Source organism: Schistocerca serialis, chromosome 1 (genome assembly GCF_023864345.2).
Source record: "Schistocerca serialis cubense isolate TAMUIC-IGC-003099 chromosome 1, iqSchSeri2.2, whole genome shotgun sequence".
NCBI lineage: Eukaryota > Metazoa > Arthropoda > Insecta > Orthoptera > Acrididae > Schistocerca > Schistocerca serialis.
In genome coordinates, this window is record NC_064638.1 from 763,693,381 (window position 1) to 763,719,816 (window position 26,436).

Consider the following 26,436-nt stretch of genomic DNA (forward strand, 5'->3'; position numbering starts at 1 on the left):
TTTTCAATCGATTTAAGCAGTAGCTGGGGTCGCATTCCAGCTCTAAAAGTAATCGCTCGTTAGTCAAAGACGATAACCCCATTTTTTTTACACTTACCATATTTTTACGTCCTTTTTACTGCCTTTTTGTTCCAAATTACAGTTGCTTCTCAGAAAAATAAAAAAAACACCATCGGTGTTAATGTTACATGGCACCGCCACTTTCATACTTGCCAAACAAAAAACAAGAATTTTATCCCTTTTTCAGTCGTTTCCTGCAACTATTATTTTTACTTGAAAAAAGTCCAAAGGGCCACAAAAATGAAACAAATTGTGAAACAATATACCTGAAAAGGGGCCATGACCACAAGGACCGGCTAACTCTACCGGTACTTTGACGACGAAGTACAAAGTTCAACATACTGGCGAATAAATCGCGATACCGTAGCAGGCGCAAACTCTTCCATTACGTAGTGGTCATATACTGGCTGAAGGCAAGTGAGTTCTGTAGTGTCACCGCCAGACACCACACATCCTAGGTGGTAGCATTTAAATCGGCCGCGGTCCGTTAGAATACGTCGGATCCGCGTGTCACCACTATCAGTGATTGCAGACCGAGCGCCGCCACACGGCAGGTCTAGTCTAGAGAGACTCCGTAGCACTCGCCCCAGTTGTACAGCAGACTTTGTTAACGATGGTTCACTGTTTACATACGCTCTCATTTGCAGAGACGACAGTTTAGCATAGCCTTGAACTACGTCATTTGCTACGACCTAGCAAGGCGCCATATTCTTCAAGAATGTATTCTGAACAGATAATATTGTGAATCATGTACGGTCAAGAGCGACGTTCATCTTTAATGGATTAAAGTTATCAAACTAATTCCGTCCGTTTTCTGAATTCTAATTCCTCGTCATGTTCCAGACCTCACGTCAGTATAGTCCTTCCTTCCTCACGCCAGCCTGCGTGAACTAAAACGTGTGCATATCGGCCTCCGCTAGTAACACGGTGTTCGCTCTTCTGCCAACACAACCAGTTCGTATCGCCTTCTCCATCTACAATGTAGTGAACATAGTGCCCCAATAGCACGCAGTTGTATTTTACTTAAACCTCAGAAAGCGGGAGGAATTAGGACACAACGTGATATCAGCCATAAAGGCAGTCTCAATGGATCGAGTTACAAACGCTAACTGTTTTTAAGCCAGTACCAGTTCAGTTAGTGACACTGACAGGTAAATCTATGTTGTAAAGTATCTGTGACGGGACAGCCACCTCATTCAGACAGCGACCTCATCAATACGTGACACTAAGCCCAATTCGTAATTAACGCTCATTGGAGGTGATCAAATTGGACACCATTTGCTAGTATGCGGACCAAACTGCCAGTAGTAGAGCAGGAAACCTAAAAGTTTTAAGCGATTCCCGTTTAAAAGGTGCCATACACTCAATCCCTCTCCTGCGCATTAACAAAAATGTGCAAGTAAGATGCTGACTCTGTAGGATATCAGAAAATGACTGAAAGCAACGTAATTCGCGGACATGTTTTAACTGAAATCCGGCCCCTGTGGCCGAGCAGTTCTAGGCGCTTCAGTCCAGAACAGCGTTGCTGCTGCGGTCACAGGATCGAATCCTGCCTCGGGCATGGATGTGTGTGATGTCCTTAGGTTAGTTAGGTTTAAGTTGTTCTACGTCTAGGAGACTGATGACCTCAGATGTTAAGTCCCATAGTGCTTAGAACCATTTGAACCCTTTTTAACGGAAATTTCAATCGACCAATATCGGCAGGGAGATCAAGACTGCCCTGCTGCAAACGGGAAAGTAACCGAGACGTGAATGTGTCGACTGCGTGAGAGATAGTCAACACGATGCGCCGAACAAATAACACAGACGCTTCCCCTTGAGTATCAGGAAGTACCAAATCTGCCGAGCGAATGTTTACACGCAGATACCTCTTATCATAATCGAAAATGTAATGATCCCATAAAAAGCCACTAGACGACGGTTTTAGTTTCCTAGTAGTCATTGCAGGAAGGGAAAATATCTCAACCATGTAGAACTTTATAAAGCAGGTTAAGGGAACGCCGTTCCACCACTGCTCCTTGTATCTTCTTCTTAACTGACATACAATTAATTGTAGCCAATTGAAGTTTAAATATATCAATTATAACTCCCAGGGATTGACCACTGACACCCATGAAGTGATAGCGTTACCACAACCCCGTCATTTCATTAACCGACATTTGCCTTCGTTGATGCGGGCACCAGATGCAAGGCAAAAGACAACAAACGTAGCCTTGAGCAATGGAACCTTAGCAGGAGAACAGAGTAACACCATCACATCTTCCGCGCGTGTATACATGAACGCATCGAGAGTCTCTTACTCAAGAGAATCCATCTTTGCAACTCAGCGACAATTCTTCGAAGCAGCGGCTCAAGTGGTACAACAAATAACTACACTGGAAGTGGACTTCCCCGAAGAAAACCCCTAGGAATGGTAATCTGGGTGTTAGTTGGCCACTGACCGTCTTCGAGACTTGGATGCCCATGAACAAATTAAGCAAGAACCTGTACGCTTCGATTATGAACACAACGGCTTCCAGTACCTGCAACAGGAAGCCATGGCTCAGCCAGTGGGAAGTCTCGTCAAAATTCAAAAAAGCTGGAGCACCAGGAACAGTAGCAACAGTGGCCACCGATATAGCATCAGGACATTCAGCTACCACGGTCAGAGCAGTATGGCCGGTAATACAACTCTGATTGTCAGAAACGCAGACAGATGGCTATTCATCGCCCTCGTCACAGTCTTATAATCATAATTCAATAATGTAATCTGATGAATTTATCATTTGCTACCCGACCACAACTTTCAAGAATTAACACAATTTTTCGAACTGTAAACGAGTCGAGCGCAAACACTCCTATCAACATTTAGCTCAAAGGCATTATAAACGGAGTACTCGACATAGACCAAAAACGCACATAAAACTCCTTTGGCAGATCATTCAGTCCTAACGACTTACGTTAAAGTACTCCTATAGTAAGGACATCGTCCGACAGAATAGCACAAAACACTTTGCATTATGAGCAAGTGAAAATCTAACTTCCAGAGCCAGTGCAAATAAATCGGATGTCATATCGGCAGAAACGGGTACCTGATACAGCCCAACACAGAACTGATGTAGAGCGTTCAATATGTCTTTCTCTTCCGTCACTACACTGACGTCCTCACTTTTGACAGACGTGATACAAGCTCCTCGACAATGAGTCTGATATCGAATCAGACGATACAGAAAAATCAGTTCATCCACTATCTCGGCACACTGTTTGGGGCGCATCCTTAACTCTTCCATTTGTTCCTTCAATAGTAATAACCGGACCTGTAAACGCCTGAAGTCTGAAATCCGTAGAAGAGTCTGATGAGCACTTTCCTAAAGGTCACATAAGACAGAGTAGTAAAATTCTTGCGTTCGCCGAAATTCCCGCTCTCTGTCAATGCTGAATCGTCTCAAAATCGTATCAACGTTTGTCGGGGCCGTGGATTTGCCAGCTGAACCCACCATTCCAAATTAGAGGCGTATCTCGCAGTTGAACGGAGACTAGTCACACACTTCCGGGAACACCTCCACGTGCACCCAATTCAGCATTCAGTGTGATTTAAATTAAGAGCCACTGCACAATGGTTCTTGAAGCTAGCGGGGATGTCATCGAGAGTCGAAATCATATCACGCATCCGATCAATAAATAAATTTTGTTAAGTCTGCTGCTATATGCAGCAGTAAAAGAGGTAAATATAACAATAGTCGGGTATTTACAGACGGATACGTCAGCAGTTTCCAGGAACGATCTAAATCTTTCAATTCCCAATGGAAATTGGAACTGGACGACTGCTCTAGAGAACGCAACGCACAGTTAAAATCAGCTCCTATCAGAATACTCTGTGAAGCTTAATGTAACAATTAGACCACCTCTTCCATATAAAATCGGGAACGGCCCGAAGTGCGCCCAGTACTGGACTGTACGAAAATCAGAATCAAGGTCAGGTAACAAATGTACGTCCTACACTTCTACCATTGTCAAGAAGCTTAATCCCTTACATGGGAATGCCCTCTGTAGAAAACAAGGCTGTCCTCTGGGAACATTCTGTGGACACATTAAGCATAGTCAGTAAACCAGGCAGAGGAAATGAATGAAATGCATTTATTGTGGCAATACGACATGTGAACACGAATCATAGATAAAATTCCGCAGTGAAACTAGCTGAATTTCCAATCCCACCTAATTGTCATTCAAAGAAAGAAACTTACAAGGCTACATATTTTAACAACTAGAAATAGAATTCGATCTGCTGACCAACTGAAATACGTTATTAGTGTGCGTCAAGAGCAATTACTGAGTCAGTAGACGAATCAGAGGGTGAGGGATAGAACCCCCGCCTCTGATATCTTCATGTGTGTTCTTTTTGAGCCACGGTGCGGTCAGGTAGGACGCGTTGTTTGCTGCGACTATGAAACAATACGGCATCAGTGGGCGTGGGCGGTTCTTAAACATTAAGCATGTTAGGTGACAAACAAGAAGCCTCAGAGGTCCACCCTGCGGCATGGGATCCATGCAGTTAACATCGACGTACAAAAGAGGTGACAGGCTTCGAAACATCTGGATCTGGCCACCAGTCACCTCCTTGGGATCAACAACAGTAGGCTGTTCCAGCGTCAAGCAAACAGTTAAATTTACGGTTGCCGCAATTTGCAGCTGTTGAATCATTGGAACACTAAAAGGCTCAGCGACTTCCTCACCTTTGGGTGGTTCAGGAGGGGTTACGTCTAGAGTCGGAGGAATGCTAGGAAAAGCACTAAAGTCCTCAGCAGCTGTTTTCGCACCATCGACACCATCAGGAATGCAGGACTCAGCACTACAAGATATACCAACCGACAAACTTGATTTAGGAAGGTGAGGGTAAAGAGTATACGTATGTGACTCATCGCCATCCTGCATACGACGTGTCTCGATTGCCAGCTTTTTAGGATCGTGCTGCAAGGGTATAGGCGAAAAATCGGGAACAGAAAGCTGCGCGTCTAACAGTTATTCTACTGCACCCGGGGAAGAAGTGCCTCAACCCTCGTTAGCAGTAGAACGCAGATCAGCTAACGTCGATTACTGACGTTCTTCGGATGAGATCTTCAATACAAATACCACCGTGGGAAATTAGATCTGAGATGGCCACTTTCTTCGCAGAGTTACGGAACCTGCACAGAAAATTGGTATAGAGATCAATATAAACATCATTTACGCCCTTTTTATTGCTCATGAAAACCACACATTGTATGTTCTACCACCACACAGCGAGACCTTCATAGGTGGTGGTCCAGATTGCGGTACACACCGGAACCTCTAATACCCAGTAGCACGTCCTCTTGCATTAATGCATGCCTGTATTCGTCGTGGCATACTATCCAAAAGCTGATCAACGTACTGTTGGTCCAGATTGTCTCACTCCTCAATGGCGTTTCGGCGTATATCACTCAGAGTTGTTGGTGGGTTACATCGTCCACAAACAACCCATTTCAATCTATCCCAGGCATGTTCGATAGGGTTCATGTCTGGAGAACATGTTGACCACTCTGGTCGACCGATGTCGTTATCCTGAAGGAAGTCATTCACAACATGTGCACGATGGAGGCGCGAATTGTCGGCCATAAAGACGAATGCCTAGCCAATGTGCTGCCGATATGGTTGCACTATCGGTCGAAGAATGGCATTCAGGTATCGTACAACCATTACAACGGCTTCCATAACCACCAGCGGCGTACGTCGGCCCCACGTAATGCCATACATCAGGAACCCCCACCTTACTACACTCGCTGGACAGTGTGTCTAAGGCGTTCTGCCTGACGGGGTTGCCTCCAAACGCGACTCCGACGATTGTGTGGTTGAAGGTATATGCTACACTCATATAAGCGACACTCATCGGTGAAGAGAACGTGACGCCAATCCTGACCGGTCCATTCGGCACGTTGTTGGGTCCATCTTTACAGCGCAGCATGGTGTCGTGATAGCAAACATGGACCTCGCCATGGACGACGGAAGCGAAGTTGCGCGTCATGCAGCCTATTGCGCACAATTTTGGTGATAACGCGACGTCCTGTGGCTGCACGAAAAGCATTATTCGACATGGAGGCGTTGCTGTGAGGGCTGCTCCGAGCGATAATCCGTAGGTAGCGGTCATCCACTGCAGCAGTAGATCTTGGGAGGCCTGAGCAATGCATGTAATCGACAGTTCCTGTCTCTCTGTATTTCCTCCATGTCCGAACAACATCGCTTTGGTTCACTCCGAGACGTCTGGACACTTCCCTTGTTGAGAGCCCTTCCTGGCACAAATGAATAATGTGGACGCGATCGAACCGCGTTACTGACAGTGTAGGCATGGTTGAACTACAGACAACACGAGCAGTTTTCCTCCTTCCTGGTGGAATAACTGGAACTGATCGGCTGTCGGACCGCTTCCGTGGAATAGGCGCTACTCATGCATGGTTGTTTACATCTTTGGGTTTGTTTAGTGTCACCTCTGAACAGTCAAGGGACCGTGTCTGTGGTACAATATCCACAGTCAACGTCTATCATCAGAAGTTCTGGTAGCCGGGGTGATGCACAAGTTTTTTTGATGTGTGTGTAATCGATTTCCATGTTGGAGAGAATCACCATTCTTGTGAAACCTTCACATGTTCAAAGAGAATTTGAGAACCATGATGCAACAGCAACCTATTTGCTTGTAGTGGTTCCATAAATTCAACGAAAATACGTAGTTACCAGAATCAAAATAGGCAATAAAAACCCGATCAGGTATTAGAAGAATGGTACCAACGAACCAGTCATGAATCTCCAAAGTTGCGTGCTGTACGGAACGATTGGATTTATCGAAATTGAAGTTGAATCTGTCTGTTCTCGGAACACACTTGGAACCTCATTTCTCCAAGTGTTAAACTTTGTCAATTGTCCAACGACGGTACTTTCCTGCGTATAACTAAGTCATCGAACAATGGGATATTACTGATGATCTTAACTGGTAAGTAGTTCATGTACATTAAAAACATTAGGGGAGCTACGTTTTCTTGGGATCCGATATTAGTTTTGCTTTTATAGAATATTTACCGTCCAGTATAATGCGTTGAGTGCTGTAAGTCAAATATTTACAGAATCAAAGACATATCCGGGAAGATACTCAGTATGACGAATCTTCGTTAATAGTTGACAATGTTGTACAGTGTAATCTAAGTAATTCCGGAAGACGGAATCTTTCTTTTAACCTGAATTTACCTCCTGCAATACACTGGGGTGACAAAAATCATTGGATACCTTCTAATATTGTGTCGGATCTCCTCTTGCCCGGCGTAGTGCAGCATCTCTACGTGGCATCGGCTAGACAAGTCGCTGGAATTCTCCCAAGTAATACTAAGCCATGCTACCAGTGCCACAATTGCGAAGGTGTTGCCAGTGCAGGTTCATATGTCCCATAAAGATTCGATGGGATTCGTGTCCGGACATAAGGGTGGCCAAATTATTCGCTCAAATTGTCTAGAACGCTCTTCAAGCCAGTCGCGAATAATTGTGGTTGGGTGACATGACGCATTGTCATCCATAAAAATGCCATCACTGCTTGGCAACAGGACGTCCATGAATGACTGAAAATGGTCTCCAAGAAGCCTAACATAATCAGGATCTCGTGCACTCCACGTAAATACAGTCCACGCCATTATGGGGCTACGACTACCAATGCCTTGTTGACAACTAGGGTCCATGCCTTCGTGGGGTCTCCGCCACACTCGAACCACACCATCAGCTCTTATCAAATGATATGCCACACTTTTCGAGTAGTCTAGGGTCCATCTGATTCGTCACGAGCCCAGGAGAGGCGATGAAGACGATGTACTGTTAGCACAGGCACTCACGTCGCTCGTCTGCTGCCATAGCGCATTAACGACAAATTTCGCAGCACTGTCCTAACCGATTCTGTCGTCGTACGTCCTACACTGTTTTCGGCTGTTATTTGACGCATTGTTGTTAGTCTGTTACACTGCTCTCGGTCGACAAGTCAGAGCTGTCAGCCACTGCGTTATCCCTGGCGAGAGATAATGCCTGAACTTTAGTATTCTCCGTGCACTCTTGACATAACGGATCTCAGAATACTGAATTCTCTAGCGAATTCCGATACGGAATGTCCCACGCACCTAACTCCAATACCACTCCGCACTCGAAGTCACATGAATCACCTGAGTACAAATACCAACTCTGCCAATGCACTGCCCTTTTGTATCTTATGTATGCGATACTACCGCCACCTGTGTGTATGCATACCGCTATAACTTGACTTTTGTCACCTCAGTGTATACCGTATATGAGTAAAGGAAGGAGAGTGGTTTCTCTTCTAGTCGTGTTGATATTTTGAGGGGAAACCTGTTTTCCTCCAGGAACGTCACAAGGCTTGAACTTAGAATATGCTTATGGATCCTTCAACAACCTTGTGTCAACGATATTGACCTGTAATTTAGGACATCCTAGCATTCACTGTTTTTTTCAGTCACTATGGGACCGTTTACTGTGCACGACATTCTCGATAAATGTGAGCTCCGCTGCGAAGTAAAGCAGAAGTCGCTGTGTTGCTTCCTTCTCTAAATGCAGGTCAGATTTTCGATCTGCCAATGTTGAATATGTTCCAGGGAAAGCGGACCTGGGTTAAAGATGAAGTCATGATGTACGTACACAAGACCGGTTAAAACAAGAATGCCAAGGATACAGACCATGTTCTTTCCATAGTAAACATCTTAAGCTTTTCTTAAAGAGGTTTAGGATAACCGTAGATAAATGATCTGTATGTTTGGAAGGGGATTGATCCACCGTCCTCCCAAATGCAAGTCCATTTATTTACCACTGTACCACCTTATTCAGTTTTCCTGTTGAGTAACTATCTGAGCTACCAAGAAGTTGTTTCCTTACAGAAGTCCGAAGAAGAAAAGAAGCGAAGTTTTAGAAACATGTTACACAATGCAGCTGAAAACTTAGGGGACTCATAAGATACGAAAAAGGACGTTTTCGGCAGAATTGTTGAAGAACAAAAATGTGGATATCAGTGAGCAGACGGGACCGTTTTCATGAAAAAACAATTGTGGAAGACATATATCTTAATACATTCAACAGGTAATTGAATTGTCAGCTCTAAGATGAATAGATTGGGCTAGAGGAAGAAATTATGACGACCCACAAACAACAAGATACAACAGTATTTTTTTCAGTTTTTTTCTCACACTTAATATCAACTACGTTAGTAAAATCTATGGTCTAGGCTTAGCATCTTTTGCTGGTAGTGAAAATGTCATATGTCCTGGGTTCGAACACAGCCACTACTTAAATTCTGAATAAAAATAATCATCAATGACGGTTGAAGACTTCTGGCATAAGAGGTCACCTTCGTTCTATCATGGCCTTGTCAAGGAGGTCGGAAGAGCAGATGGAGATTCAAAGCATTCTCTTGCCATTGATGTGGAAAACGACCTTCAAACAGAGGCAGAATCAGCAATGATCAACGGAATGAGGAAGCAGAAGGGAATGGAAACCCTCGAGATAATGACACATAATGCGTATCCACACGACCTGTGGCCCGTAATTCAGGAAGTGTCCATTGTCTGAAGTTTAAGATTGGTGCCCACTTCGGATCTCCGGGACGGGACTTCCAAGGGGGAGATGACCACGAAAAAAATATGGAATAACCAAAGATGCGATAAGATCCTACTACACATGAAATGTGTTCGTAGCTGCGAATGTGGGCAGCCATCAGCTGTATAATGGAATGACGACAATGAAAATTTATGCCGGACCGGGACTCTAACCTTGCTACTCCGCTTAATGCGAGTGGTCGCCTTACCATTGCATTGTTTTTGTTTTTTCTTTTTTTTTTTCGTTGCATTTGATCGGAGTGAACGTCACGTAACACCCATTCAAATTTATAGAAGATCCTCGGTCATACCTAAACATCCATATGTCGTCAACCATGTTTGGATTTAGCCATTAAGGGTGCTCTGGTAGCCCCAATGTAAGGCGACCACTCGCTATCAGCGGGCAATCCGGCTTAGAGACCCGGTCAGGAAGAAATTTTCATTGCCTTTACTCCATTATAAAGCAGCTGTTTGTCCATGTTCAAAAGTGCGAATACAGTTTCTGTATTTCATAGAGGCTGTAGAGCCTCAGAGCCTGATGCTTCGGAGATGACTGCTTGTCCGAAGAAACAATGCATTGTATCTCTGAACAACACGGTACTGCAATATCGTATTGAAACGTAACAATTTAGAAGTCTGAGCTTGGAATTAAGGTTTGAAAGTAGTAGAAAGGCTGGAAAATTTGAACACGGAACTGCAGAGGATCAATGTACATCTAGCAGGGGTCTGTGAAGTCGTATGGTAAGAAGATAAGGACTTTTGGTGAGACAGTATAGTAATATCAACAGTAACAGAAGATGGTGTAACGGGAGCAGAATTCCTTACGAAGAGGAGATTTTATGTTAGCCTTTCAGTGATAGGATGCTCTCATACACTCCTGGAAATGGAAAAAAGAACACATTGACACCGGTGTGTCAGACCCACCATACTTGCTCCGGACACTGCGAGAGGGCTGTACAAGCAATGATCACACGCACGGCACAGCGGACACACCAGGAACCGCGGTGTTGGCCGTCGAATGACGCTAGCTGCGCAGCATTTGTGCACCGCCGCCGTCAGTGTCAGCCAGTTTGCCGTGGCATACGGAGCTCCATCGCAGTCTTTAACACTGGTAGCATGCCGCGACAGCGTGGACGTGAACCGTATGTGCAGTTGACGGACTTTGAGCGAGGGCGTATAGTGGGCATGCGGGAGGCCGGGTGGACGTACCGCCGAATTGCTCAACACGTGGGGCGTGAGGTCTCCACAGTACATCGATGTTGTCGCCAGTGGTCGGCGGAAGGTGCACGTGCCCGTCGACCTGGGACCGGACCGCAGCGACGCACGGATGCGCGCCAAGACCGTAGGATCCTACGCAGTGCCGTAGGGGACCGCACCGCCATTTCCCAGCAAATTAGGGACACTGTTGCTCCTGGGGTATCGGCGAGGACCATTCGCAACCGTCTCCATGAAGCTGGGCTACGGTCCCGCGCACCGTTAGGCCGTCTTCCGCTCACGCCCCAACATCGTGCAGCCCGCCTCCAGTGGTGTCGCGACAGGCGTGAATGGAGGGACGAATGGAGACGTGTCGTCCTCAGCGACGAGAGTCGCTTCTGCTTTGGTGCCAATGATGGTCGTATGCGTGTTTGGCGCCCTGCAGGTGAGCGCCACAATCAGGACTGCATACGACCGAGGCACACAGGGCCAACACCCGGCATCATGGTGTGGGGAGCGATCTCCTACACTGGCCATACACCACTGGTGATCGTCGAGGGGACACTGAATAGTGCACGGTACATCCAAACCGTCATCGAACCCATCGTTCTACCATTCCTAGACCGGCAAGGGAACTTGCTGTTCCAACAGGACAATGCACGTCCGCATGTATCCCGTGCCACCCAACGTGCTCTAGAAGGTGTAAGTCAACTACCCTGGCCAGCAAGATCTCCGGATCTGTCCCCCATTGAGCATGTTTGGGACTGGATGAAGCGTCGTCTCACGCGGTCTGCACGTCCAGCACGAACGCTGGTCCAACTGAGGCGCCCGGTGGAAATGGCATGGCAAGCCGTTCCACAGGACTACATCCAGCATCTCTACGATCGTCTCCATGGGAGAATAGCAGCCTGCATTGCTGCGAAAGGTGGATATACACTGTACTAGTGCCGACATTGTACATGCTCTGTTTCCTGTGTCTATGTGCCTGTGGTTCTGTCAGTGTGATCATGTGATGTATCTGACCCCAGGAATGTGTCAATAAAGTTTCCCCTTCCTGGGACAATGAATTCACGGTGTTCTTATTTCAATTTCCAGGAGTGTAATAATCGACACCAAACCAAGGTCAGCAACGATACTTCGTATATACATGCCTATGTCGTAAGCAGAAGGTAAGGAGGTAGAGAATGTTTATAAGGATATTGAATCGGTAATTCAGTATATGTAGTGAGATGAAAATCTGATAATTATGGGAGAAAGGAACGCGCCTGTAGGCGAAGGAGTGGAAGAAGGGGTTACGAGAGGATATGGCTGCTTGGCAGTAGGGAAAAGGGAGGTAAAAGATTGATTGAGCTCTGTAAAAAAAAAAAATTAAGAAGGTAATAGCGAAAATTCTGTTTAAAATACGCAAGAGGAGAAGTTGTATTTGGAATAGACCCAGAGCTACGAAAGCTTCGCACCTGGATTAGATCATTATCAGACACAGATTCTGAAATCAGATATTGGATTGTAAGCCGTATCCAGGAGCATATATTGAATCAGATTACAATTTAGTAACGATGAAGAGTAGACTGAAGTCTAAGAAAATCGTAAGGAAGAACCATTGTGGAAGGAAGTGGAATACTAAAATACTGAGGAATGATAAGTAGCCATTAAGGTTGGCTAAGGATGTGAATACTGCAATAAGAAATACCATAGTAGACATTTGTGGAGGAGCGGACATCTATAAGAAGGACAATCAAAAATGTTGGACAGACAAACCAACAAGATAGCTCGAAAGAAACGCTGGCTACTAGTTGTTGGACGAGAAAGGAAGTAAAACATGTTCAGGATAAAACGGGAATAAAGCAGCATAAACCCTGCAGGTATGAAATAAATACAAAGTGCAGGGCAGAGAAGGCGCAATGACTAGCGGAATAATATGAAGACATCCAAAAAGAAATCGTCCGAAGGACTGAGCGTGCAGAGAGGTGAAAACAACCTTTGGTGATATTAAAACGAATGGTGGTAACATGAAAAATGCAATGGGAACACATATGTTAACTGCAGAGGAGAGAGCGGATAGGTGGAAAGAGTACACTGAAGGCCTCTATGAAGAGGAAGAATTGTATGATGACAATATAGAAAAAGATATTCGAGTCGACATGGAGGACCCAGTGTATGACTTAGAATTTAACATAGCTTTGGAAGACTTGAGGTGAAATAAGATAGAAGGGTTAGATAACATTCCTCTTACATTTCCAAAGTCGTTAGTGGAAGTAGCAACCAAACGAGTTTTCCAGTTGGTGTGTGAATGTAAAATGAAACTGGCGTTGTAACATCAGACTTCGGAAAAATATCATCCACACAATTCCGATGAGGACAAGGACAGATAAGGGTGAGAACTTTCGCATAATCAGCTTATCAGCTCATTCCGCCAAGCTGCTGACAAGAATGATAAAACAGAAGAGTGGCAAACAAAATCTAGGGCCTGTTGTATGATGATCAGTCTGGCTTCAGGAAAGGTAAAGGCGCCACCAGTGAAGAAGTTCTGTCGTTGTGGTTGATAATAGAAGCAATTCAGAAGAAAAATAAAGAAACGTTCATAGGATTTGATGACCTGGGAAAAGCGTTTGACAGTGTAAAATCGTGCAAGACGTTCGAAATTCTGAGAAACACTGCAGTAAGCTATAGAGAAAGGCGGGTAATGCACAATATGTACGAGAACCAAGAGGGATCAATAAGACTGGAAGACAATGAAAAAAGTGCTCGGATTAAGGAAGATGTAAGACATAATCTTTCGTCTCCACTGTTGATCGAAGAAGCAATAAGCGATATAGAGGAAATGTTCCCTAGAGCGGGATTTAAATTCTAGAGGGAAGAATATTGTACATAAGATTGGCTGATGATAGTCCTATCCTCGGTAAAATGGAAGAGGAATTGCAGGCTTTGTTGAATGCAATGAACAGTCTAATGAGTACAGAATATGTACTGAGAGTAAAGTGGTTAAGAGCTAATTGCGAATAGCAGAAGTGAAAATAGTGGGAAACTCAACATGAAGATAGGTGCTCACGATGTAAACGGAGTATTGCATTAGGGGCGAATGAAGTAGAACATAAGAAACATACAAGCACAGGCAAAGAGTCCATTCCTGGCCAAAAGAAATCTACTGGTATCATAAATCGGCCTTAATTTGGACAAGAAAGTTTTGAAAATGTACGTTTCGATCACAGAATAGTATGGTAGCGAATCATGGGCAGTGGAAAAACCGGAACAAGAGAATCGAACCGTTTGAGATGTGGTGATACAGAAGAATGTTGAAATTCTGTTGGACTAATAAGATACAGAATGAAGTGCTTGTCCACAGAATCGGCGAAAAAGTAACATGTAAAGAACACTGAAGAGCAGACGAGACAGATGATAGGCCATGTGGTAAGATATCATTGAATAGATTCCTTGGGCCCGCATCTCGTGGTCGTGCGGTAGCGTTCTCGCTTCCCACGCCCGGGTTCCCGGGTTCGATTCCCGGCGGGGTCAGGGATTTTCTCTGCCTCGTGATGGCTGGGTGTTGTGTGCTGTCCTTAGGTTAGTTAGGTTTAAGTAGTTCTAAGTTCTAGGGGACTGATGACCATAGATGTTAAGTCCAATAGTGCTCAGAGCCATTTGAACCATTTTTTTAGATTCCTTGGTGCTAAAGGGAGTTGTAGAGAGTACAAACTGTAGGGGATGGCACAGATTTGAATACATCCAATAAGTAACTGACGACGTAGCGTTGGAGAGACTTCCTTTAGGAGAGAAATTCATGGCGGGGCTCTTTAAAGCAGTCAAAAGACTGATGACTCGAAAAGAAAAAAAATCCTATCTATTGCACTCGTTCTGTCTGTTGGTCGTTGGTTCCTTACAACATCGCGACCAGCGAAACTGTTAGCTCCATTAACGTTTTTTGCTGGCACGTATATATCGTCCTTTGGTAGCCACCACTGTAGATCTGGTCTCTATGGCTCAGAAGCTCGTAAATGCTATTTGTCGACTGTAAAATTACCCCTGCACGCTTTAGTGGAGGTTTACGGAGAATAGGCTAGGAACTGCATTTTTAATTTTTATTTATTTATTTGGTTTTTATTTTATTTCTTTTTCGACCAACATTAATTTTCCTCTATACTTCCATTTTTTTCTGCAGATATTAAGAATTCATAAGAAGCGTATTTCTTAGATAATTTACAGTGTTTAAAGATTTTATAGCAATACAAAATAAATTTCATCTCTTAATAATTTATAGTAACGTAGTGATCTTCATTGCACTAAACAATCTCAAACAGAAGTTGGATGTATTACGAAATGATTTCGTAATAGATTCTCAAAACGTGGTGCTCTGTCAGGATCAGGCCAAAAGTTTCGTATAGCATGTGCACTTGAAATACTCCAACGCCGTGAACATACCAACTTGTAACAGAAGTAAATAATGGCCATTTTTCAACGTCAACAAACTGCAAGGCAGTGGACTCTGCTTCCTATACAGTGATACAGTGGAATCATCAGTGCCTTCATGTTCTCTTTAGTGGACTAAATAAACCCGGAAAGCTTTGCAGAGACTGTATTAGTTAAGATACTGGATTTCCCAACTAATCCTTATACGAGTGTGCATGAAGTTTAAAAACACATTAAATAGCTATAAACTCGCCAGCATGAAGCTAAATAACAACTCACCAGCATGAAGCTAAATAACAACTGAAAGTTATAACCTCTCCGACAGTTTTGTTCCCATGGGAGAGTTGTGAAGAAACACGCACATGAGTGAGCAGCGTACCTTGTCCAGCTCTTCTTGCGTGAGCGCGCCGTCCCCGTTGCTGTCGTAGTGGGTGAACATGGCCGTCACCAGGTACTCCCTGCCCGGCGTGCGGTTGTCGTCCGATGTGAGTTTCGCGTGGCTGTAGAGCAGCAAGTTATCCTGAAACATAAAACCGTGCTCTGACAAACACTTCTCGCACCAGCTTCAGTATAAGGAGATCATTTAACAAATCGCTGTAAATAGATCAACCTGTGATTTTTCAAGAACTGAAGCGTAGCAACATAGCTTATTAAATGGTCCTCAACACGCTGTAGCGTACCCAGACACTACGCGTGCTTGGGCCTATGCGACGAAATAGTCACGGCACTGAGATGGTGGACCCAAGTAAACTGGGCGTTGGAGACGCTACAAACGACATTACAGAGTCATGGTCTTAAGAATCAAAGGATGAGATGATTGTCTCTAAACAGCGTCACACTAACGAGAGCAAATTGCCGAAGTCCATGATGCTCTAGCGTAGAGAGGCAGTCTTTGGCCAGCCGGAAGATTGCTGGCGGCTCCACGGCGCTGGGAGGGGCAGTCGCTCTTTGGCTGGCTGGCCTGCAAATGCGAGCTACGAGACAGGTGACGGCTTAAGTACTGGCAAGAGTATCAGCTACTATTGAACTACTTGTGGCCACGTAACGTGGCGGAAGCAAGTAGGTCCATGGTAGTGGCGCCTCCTACGAGCAATGCTGCTACCACCTGTAGAATAGGTGAAAGCCCAGAGTCACAGCACTGGCATCTGGAGTCGTTCTCAATAACATGGCGTATTACTGTTATTACTATATTAGTAATAATATTGCACCTGAGAGTGAGGGCGCTTCAGTTTGCTCGTGTGTACCGAAGCCCAGCTGAACATGCTCTGCTACTCTAACGACCAGACACCTTGCCCGTGAAGTTATTCAGACTTCCTCAGTGTATAAGACAGTCGAAAAAAGGATATGATTTTTGTTTACTTTAACTTCACCGCGTTTTTTTGATAACAGCAGAGGGAGACCAACTGTATTATTATCGTGGTTGAGTAGTACTGACACACTCCGTTTTGCCTGTATTGCACTGGCCCCTGGGTTCCCGGGGGTAGGCGACCCGTGGTGCAGTACCGTCATGCTGGTGGGCTATGTGCCGAGACACAGAAGCACGAGCGAGACGTTCTTCCCACCTGTCACCACTCAAGAGGAGAGATTTTCGAATGGACATACATAACCGAGGTAAGAGCGTCTGGGAGGAAATTGCAAGTTCCTAATATAAAAGTGAGAACCACAGTAAGCGAGCTAATTTAATAAATAAAGAGAATAATGGCTAATGAAGTGTGTTAATCAAGGGTAATGCACATCTCCTGTGAGAATTAATATAAACTTCGACCCGGCCCAGCTTCGTATGGGTAACATTTATGTACGACTCGTTCATGGGCCATTTGTAAAGCTATGTGCGAAATTCAGAGAACAAAGTTAACTACATGAATATCATTAGTCGGCCGGAGTGACTGAGCGGTTGTAGGCGCTACAGTCTGGAATCGCGCGATCGCTACGGTCGCAGGTTCGAATCCTGCCTTGGGCATGGATGTGTGTGATGTCCTTAGGTTAGCTAGGTTCAGGTAGTTCTAAGTTCCAGGGGAGTGATGACCTCAGAAGTTATATCCCATGGTGCTCAGAGCCATTTGAACCATTTTTTTTTAATATCATTACTGTCATTTAAATTACGCTGCCTTAGCATCGCACTCCAGGAAAGTTGTCTGCAGCCACGAAAGTTATGTGTACCACATTGAATTCGTTTATGGAGCAAAATCTCATGACGATGACGGGAGTACATCGTGTTTTAAGGAATATATTTGCAAGCAACGTAAGGGATGAATGCGAATCACAGGTGTGAATTGCAACTGGTAATAGAAGGAAAGCAGAAATTGGCATCCTGAAATTGTCGCCCTATTTCGAAACGCGTCCCTCGACCATCTGTAGAAGTACTTTGAGTCTTGTGTATGTATCCGCAAGAAATTTCTGAATCCCATTCAAGATGAAATTTTTGAATCCCATTCTAGATTACTTGTAAAATGCCAAAATATTTTTCTAGCCAGTAGAGATTCGTCTACCAATCTCCTTTATAAATTTAAAGCGTGCAAAAAATAATATCTTTTGGCCAACTACGCAAAGAATCGTGTTCGTATCTATATTTAACTCAAGGAAAGGGGAACGCTGAAAGCTGCGTCATCTGCTGCGCCGTTGCAAAATTGTATAAATGAAGCAAAGTGGCATCGTATGTCGAAGTAGATTTTCGGAAAACATTTTGAGTTATGCATAAATAACTTATAACCATAGGTTTGTATTCGCATGGTTTTCGCTATGCAGTTGTCCTGAAGCGATTTCAATCAACTGGATGTCACTTGGCGACATGTATGCTCCTAAGCGTTAACTACTGTGTAATGTTTATGGAGAATCTCTACACCATTGAAAGGTGGAAGCTGGGTTTAAAGACAGAGTAGAAAAGGTGACTCCAGCAGTATTCGATGCCACAACCTCTCGGTTTCTAGCCGCACACTCTACTGCTAGACCACCAAACCTCGATGCTGAATTCACTTTTGACTATCTGCAGTTTTCTCTAGTTATGGGTGCTGTACGCTACTTGGCAGTGACATTGTTTTCACAACATAACTTAAATTTATCATAATTCAGACCATTTTTACGAAATATTTATATATTACATACAAAAACCTTCTTCGTGAATCAGGGTATCTATTAGTGAAAACCAGATCAGAATCCTTACAACAGTTTCTGACATTAACTTGCACATGCAGACGGACCCGAAAAGGCGACTTCAGTTTGTATGTGTGGAGATAATACAGTTTTAACTCAAGGAGGAGAGACTTGCTTCAGCCAACTCCCTCTCCCAGACAATGAGATCCGCCCCGAAATTTATCCGTCCTACCAACTTCAACTCTTCCCCACCTATCCCACTCCACAGCTGTGTCCCTCTGTCTTTTTACCTTTGCATCCATCCTTATCCATTGCCTCTTATAACGACTACCCTTCCCGTACCACTCCTTACCCTCTGTCTTTCCCACGTCTGTATAACCACTATCCGCCTCATCTCTTATCTGTCCTCCCCATAGGTTCCATACCTAACAGCCATTACCTCTTAACATAACCTGTCAGCTCCTACCTCTTTATCCTCACACCTCAAACATATGGAACGTGTTCTCTCCTCCGACAGCGCTTCTCACCCAGTGCAGGTCCTTCTGATTGTAAGTGAAAGTGCAGTGCTTCAGTGTTTTTTATTGCAAGAGATTCACCTTCCTGTGATGTGTTTTTAAATTTCATGTACTCTTGTTTCTAGTTGCCTGTCTTTGGTTTTTAATTTAAAATAGTAAAAGAGGACAAAAATTGTTCTCATCTACACTTTTTTAACTCCTTTGGCTGAAGAGATGAGTGTTGTACTGCTGACAGCCCACCCTCCACCCATATTGAGCGAGGAGGATGAAATAACAATAAAGGAAAACAAAAGGAGAAAAGCCTGGCTTGGAGCGGGGGATTTCGCCGTCGACTTTCGGATCATTTCTAAACTGAACAGTTGCGATACAGTAATATGAATGACACCATGCTACAAACCATGAGTCAAGACCTTTCTCTAAGAGGAATCACGTGCTCCAGGAGCACCACAACTCGTAATATGTACATTATAGTCCATGGAAATGTGGTCAGGACTTAAATTGGTTGTGAGCTGGTTATGCCTCTCTAATTACACTGAAGTGCCAGAGAAACTGGTACACCTGCCTAATATCGTGTAAGGCCCCCGCGAGGTCCCAGAAGTGCCACAACACAACATGACATGAGCTCAACTAATGTATGGAGTAGTGCTGAAGGGAACTAACACCATGGATCCTGCAGGGCTGCCCATAAATCCCAAAGAGTACGAGGGAGTGGAGATCTCTTCTGAAGAGCACGTTGCAAGGCATCCCATATATGCCCAACAACGTTCATATCTGGGAAGCTTAGTGGCCAGCGGAAGTGTTTTAACTCAAAAGAGTGTTCATGGAGCCACTCTATTGCAATTCAGGACGTGTGGGGTGTCACATTGTCCTGCTGGAATTGCCAAAGTCCGTCAGAATGACAATGGACATGAATGGATGCAGGTGATCAGACAGCACGCTTACGTACGTGTCACCTGTCAAAGGCGTATCTAGATGTATCAAGGGTCCCATATCAATGCAATTGCAAGCGCCCCACACCATTACAAATCATTCACCAGCTTCAATAGTCCCCTGCTGACATGCAGATATCATTGATTCATGAAGTTGTCTCCATGCCCATACCCGTCCATCCGCTCGATAGAATCTGAAATGAGACTCCTCCGAACAGGCAACATGTATCCAATCGACCACAGTTCAATGTTGGTGTTGACGGGCCCAGACGTGGCATAAAGCTTTGTGTGTTGTGCAGTCATCAAGAACAGACGAGTGAGCATTCGACTCCGAAAGCCCTATCGATGATGTTTCGTTGCATGGTTCGCATGCTGACACTTGTTGAGGGCCCGGCATTGAAACCTGCAGCAATTTGTGGAAGGTTTGCACTTGTATCACTTTGAACGATTCTCTTTAGCTGTCATTGGTCCCGTTATTGTAGGATCTTATTCCAGCTGCAGCGATGTCGGAGATTTGATGTTTCACCGGATTAATGAAATTCATGGTGCACTCGTGAAATGGTCGTACAGGAAAATCCCCATTTCGTCGCTACATGCCATCGCTCGAGCATCGACTATAACACCATTTGAATCTTGATAACCTGCCATTCTAGTAGCGGTAACAACTGCGCCAGCCACTTGTTGTCTTATGTACGTGTTGCCGTCGGCAACGCCGTGTTCTGTCTATTTGCATGTCTCTGTATTTGAATACCAATGCCTATATTAGTTTCTTTGGCGTTTCAGTGTATTTAGTTATTACTATGTAGTAAAGTGGGTGATACGACATTAAAGTAATAAAAATACTTTTGGTTAACTGGTACCTCCTTCCTGGTGGAATGACTCGAACTGATCGGCTGTCGGATCCCTCCGTCTAATAGGCGCTGCTGATGCATAGTTATTTACACCGTTAATAGTCGACAATGCTGTACAGTGTAATCTGGGTAATTTTGGAAGACAGAATCTTTCTTTTAACCTGTATTCACCTTCTTCAATACACTGGGGTGACAAAAATCATTGGATACCTTCTAATACTGTGTCGGACCTCCTTTCGCTCTGCGTAGTGCAGCCTCTCGACGCGGCACCGACAAGTCTCCTTAGTAACACTGAGCCGGCCGAAGTGGCCGTGCGGTTAAAGGCGCTGCAGTCTGGAACCGCAAGACCGCTACGGTCGCAGGTTCGAATCCTGCCTCGGGCTTGGATGTGTGTGATGTCCCTAGGTTAGTTAGGTTTAACTCGTTCTAAGTTCTAGGGGACTAATGACCTCAGCAGTTGAGTCCCATAGTGCTCAGAGCCATTTGAATCATTTTTTAGTAACACTGAGCCATTCTGCCTCTACACCAGTCCACAATTGCGCAGATGTTGCCAGTGCAGGATCTTACGTTCCATAAAGATTCAATGGGATTTGTGTCCGGAGATATGGGTGGTCAAATCATTCGCTCAAATTGTCTAGAACATTCTTCAAACCAATCGCGAGTAATTGTGGCTGGGTAACATGGCGCATTGTCATCCATAAAAATCCTATGATTGCTTGGCAACAGGACTTCCATGAATGACTGAAAATGGTCTCCAAGTAGCCGAACATAATCAGGATCTCGTCCACTCCACGTAAATACAGTCCACGCCATTATGGGGCTACGACTACCAATGCCTTGTTGACAACTGGGGTCCATGCCTTCGTGGGGTCTCCGCCACACTCGAACCACACCATCAGCTCTTATCAAATGATATCGGGACTCATATGACCATGCCACACTTTTCGAGTAGTCTAGGGTCCATCTGATACGTCACGAGCCCAGGAGAGGCGATGAAGACGATGTACTGTTAGCACAGGCACTCACGTCGCTTGTCTGCTGCCATAGCCCATTAACGACAAATTTTGCCGCTCTGTCCTAACCGATACTTTCGTCGTACGCCCTGCATTGATTTCTAAGTTTATTTCACAAAGTGTTGCTTGTATGTACACTGAAAACTTTACGCAAACGCCGCTGCTCTCGGTCGTCAAGTGAAAGCTATCAGCCACTGCTTTATTCTCGACGAGACATAATGCCAGAAATTTAGCATTTTCGGTACATTCTTGACATTGTGGATCTCAAAATACTGAACCCTAACGATTTCCGATACGGAACGTCACGACCAGAGTCACATGAACCACATGAGTACAAACAGCAGCTCTACCAATGCACTGCCCTTTTGTGTCTTCTGTATGCGATACTACCGCCATCTGCCTGACGTCACAACTATCGTAATATCACGTAAACAGAGGTGCAGCTTCACGGTTAAGACTTGATATGAGTGTCATCGGAACTTGGTTTTTTATTTCTTTCTTTTCTTTGTGTTAAAGGCTAGTGGCAACATTATTGTGATGTAAGTAATTTGTCGGTAACATATTCTAGCGTCGTTGCCTACTAACAGGGTCAAATATACTCACATATTGTCTAGTGGTGGGGTGGTCAGCGAGAGAGGTAGCAGAGTTCAGAGAACACCTGCTAAGAGGCTAAACAAGGAAACTGGAGAACCACAAATAACAATAGAGGGGTTGAACGTAAAACTGGCCTTCGTACACATCTCACATAATAAATTCGCTTAGCATCAGAAAATTTCCTTGTAAATCAAATCCATCATCATAATTATGCGTTTGAAATCCACTGATAGGTAAAACTCTCCCACTTACACACAACAAAAAAAGATTTGCATCACCTCGGTGCAGAGAGTTCCGTAACCTGTACAGAAAATTGGAATACAGATCAACAAAAACATAATTTCCGCCCTTTTTATTGCTCATGAAATCCACACATTGCATGTTGTACCACCACACAGCGAGATCTTCGGAGGTGGTGCTCCAGACACACAGGTACCTCTAATACCCAGTAGCACGTCCTCTTGCATTGCTGCATGCATGTATTCGTCGTGGCTAACTATCGACAAGTTCATCAAGACACTATTGGTCCAGATTGTCCCACTCCTCAACGGCGATGCCACGCCAATATTCTGCCGATATGGTTGCACTATCGGTTGGAGGACGGCATTCAGGTATTGTACAGCCGTTACGGCGCCTTCTATAACCACCAGCGACGTACATCGGCCCCACGTAATCCCACGTAAAGAAAGCAATGAAACTCCACCTTCCTGCACTCGCTGGACAGTGTGTCTAAGGCGTTCAACCTGACCGGTTTGCCTCCTAACACGTCTCCGGCGATTGTCTAGTTGAAGGCATATGCGACACTCATCGGTGAAGAGAACGGGATGCCAATCCTGAGCGGTCCGTTCGGCATGTGTGTGGGCCCATCTGTACTGCACCGCATGGTGTCATGGTTGAAAGATGGAACTCGCTATGGACGTCGGGAGTGAAGCTGCGCATCATGCAACCTATCGCACACAGTTTGAATTGTAACATGACGTCATGTGGTTGTACCAAAAGCATTATTCACCATGATGGTGGTGCTGGGAGGGTTCCTCCGAGCCACAATCCGTAGGTAGCGGTCATCCAATGCAGTAATAGTCCTTGGGGACCTGAGAGAGGCATGTCATCGACAGTTTCTGTCTCTTTGTATCTCCTCCATGCCCGAACAACATAGCTTTCAAACATAGCTTTGGTTCACTCCGAGACGCCTGGGCACTTCGCATGTCGAGAGTCCTGCCTGGCATAAAGTAAGAATGCGGGCGCGATCGAACAGCGATATTGACCGTCTAGGCATGGTTGAACTACAGACAATACGAGCCGTGTATCTCCTTGCTGGTGGAACGACTGGAACTGTTCGACTGTCGGAAACCCTCCGTGTAATAGGCGCTGCTCATGCTTTGAATCTTTGGGCGGGTTTAGTGACATCTCTGAACAATCAAAGGGACTGTGTATGTAATACAATATTCACAGTCAACGCCTATCTTCAGGATTTCTGGAACCGGGGTGATGCAAAGCTTTTTTTGATGTGTGTATTTTTCGGTGCATTAAGATTTTCGGCTAAAAGCGGACATCTCGCTCCGTCATATATTCTCAAGTTATCTACATATCTTTTAATATGTTGCCGTCTCGGTATCTTCTTATTTTTTTTAATTCCAGAAAAGAATTTTCCAAGTTACATGCGCCGTATCCGTATCTGCGACAGACATAGCCATGTCTTCCACTACAGTGCCTTCTTTGATCCTGTCTCTAGCTGTTACGTAAACCCCTAGTACTTTTTGAGATGTGTGTCTGAATCGCTTGCTGAGCAGTTCTCAATAATTCTTGAATTTAGTTTTATCTAAAGTTCGTGTCTCTCTGTTGCAAGTGGGAGCTGGTCATACGACAGGGCGAGCGAGTATTTCTGCACACGTGCGGAGCTGCTGTACCTGCGCAACTTCCTGGTCACATTCTACACACTTACCAGACGCTAAAGAGGGAAACGGAACCGACACCGCTCATTGTATGTCTCTAAGCAGAGATGTCGCGTCTTATTGGATTTTGTAACTACCTACTGAGGAGAAATAAAGCTGAAACATTAAAATCTATGTTTATATATGTAAAAAGCAAAACATAACTGTTTCCTCTCAAGACAAAGCACATGAAGACAGTTCTTTCCGTGCCTGTCAAGACCGTGACAGCCGGTTTACAGAGTCAACCAAGCGCCCGCTGATGTTACAAAAACTGACGCTACCTGTCTTGTAACTGATGAAAGGATTACGAGACTGTTTTTATTTTAGTTTGACTAACAGCCGACCTAACTATACCAGCGTTATGCAGTTCTGTGTGAATTCAACGTTACATAGGCGAAATACGAATAACTTGGATATGAAAAAGCAACGTGAGTACAATTGTTGTAATAGCGTTGTTTTGCAATTCAGAGTTTTTTGCGAAATAAATGCCCGGATGAATACAAAACTGGCCATTAAAATTGCTGCACCACGAAGATGACGTGCTACAGACGTGAAATTTAACCGACAGGAAGATCATGCTGTGATACGCAAATGATTAGCTTTTCAGAGCATTCACACAAGGTTGGCGCCGGTGGCGACACCTACAACGTGCTGACGTGAGGAAAGTTTCCAACCGATTTCTCATACACAAACAGCAGTTGACCGGCGTTGCCTGGTGAAACGTTGTTGTGATGCCTCGTGTAAGGAGAAGAAATAAGTAGCATCACGTTTCCGACTTTGATGAAGGACGGATTGTAGCCTATCGCGATTGCGGTTTATCGTATCGCGACATTGCTGCTTGCGTTGGTCGAGATCCAATGACTGTTACCAGAATATGGAATCGGTGGGTTCAGGAGGGTAATACGGAGCGCTGTGCTGGATCCCAACGGCCTCGTATCACTAGCAGTCGAGATGACAGGCACCTTATCCGCATGGCTGTAACGGATCGTTCAGCCACTTCTTGATCCCTGAGTCAACAGATGGGGACGTTTGCAAGACAGCAACCATCTGCACGAACAGTTCGACGACGTTTGCAGCAGCATGGACTATCAGCTCAGAGGCCATGGCTGCGGTTACCCTTGGCGCTGCATCACAGACAGGAGCACCTGCGATAGTGTACTCAACGACGAACCTGGGTCCACGAATGGCAAAACGTCATTTTTCCGGATGAATCCAGGTTCTGTTTACAGCATCACGATGGTCGCATCCGTGTTTGGCTACATCGCGGTGAACGCACATTGGAAGTGTGTATTCGTCATCGCCATGCTGGCGTGTCACCCGGCGTGATGGTATAGGATACCATTGGTTACACGTCTCGGTCACCTCTTGTTCGCGTTGACGGAACTTTGAACAATGGACGTTACATTTCAGATGTGTTACGACCCGTGGCTCTACCCTTCATTCGATCCCTGCGAAACCCTACATTTCAGCAGGATAATGCAGGACCTCATGTTGCAGGTCCTGTACGGGCCTTTCTGGATACAGAAAATGTTCGACTGCTGCCCTGGCCAGCACAATTTCCAGATCTCTCACCAATTGAAAACTTCTGGTCAATGGTTGCCGAGCAACTGGCTCGTCACAATACGCCAGTCACTAATGAACCGTGATATCGTGTTGAAGTTGCATGGGCAGCTGTAGCTGTACACGCCATCCAAACTCTGTTTGACTCAATGCCCAGGCGTATGACGGCCATTATTACGGGCAGAGGTGGTTGCTCTGGGTCCTGATTTCTCAGGATGTATGCACCCAAATTGTGTGAAAATGTAATCAGATGTCAGTTCTAGTATAATATATTTCTCAAATGAATACCCGTTTATCATCTGCATTTCTTCTTGGTGTAGCAATTTTAATGGCCAGTAGAGTATTAGTATATTATTTTTAGTGGAACACGTGCCGTAATAGTACATGCGTCTTTCTTTTTCCGGCCCTCATTTAAAACAGAGATTCGGTTAGGATATTTTACGCTTTTTAGAGCAGTGAAATTAATTTTCAAGAAAGAGTGAATGAAGTTGTGTGTAAATTAGCATGTTTAGGGGTGTGTAAGCAGCGCATTTACTCCTTTGCCCAGGTCGAGGCGGCACAGTGGCAGGCAGGCAGCCAGCCGCGGGTATCTGGAGGGGCGAACACAGCGTCCGGCTGTCAGACGCAGGCAGGAAGGGGCCGCGTCGCCTCGCTTAGGGCCGCCCACAGCAC

At 45.0% G+C, this 26,436-nt stretch overlaps 1 protein-coding gene across 1 annotated transcript in view; it reads right to left on the bottom strand.

Annotated features, from left to right (window-relative positions):
• Positions 1 to 26,436, bottom strand: part of LOC126430853 (follistatin-related protein 5-like) — a 221,283-nt gene that overhangs the window by 172,169 nt on the left and 22,678 nt on the right. The window contains exon 3 of the mRNA XM_050090429.1: positions 15,661 to 15,801. Coding sequence (XP_049946386.1) covers positions 15,661 to 15,801 — 141 coding nt within the window. The remainder of the gene's footprint in view (positions 1 to 15,660; positions 15,802 to 26,436) is intronic.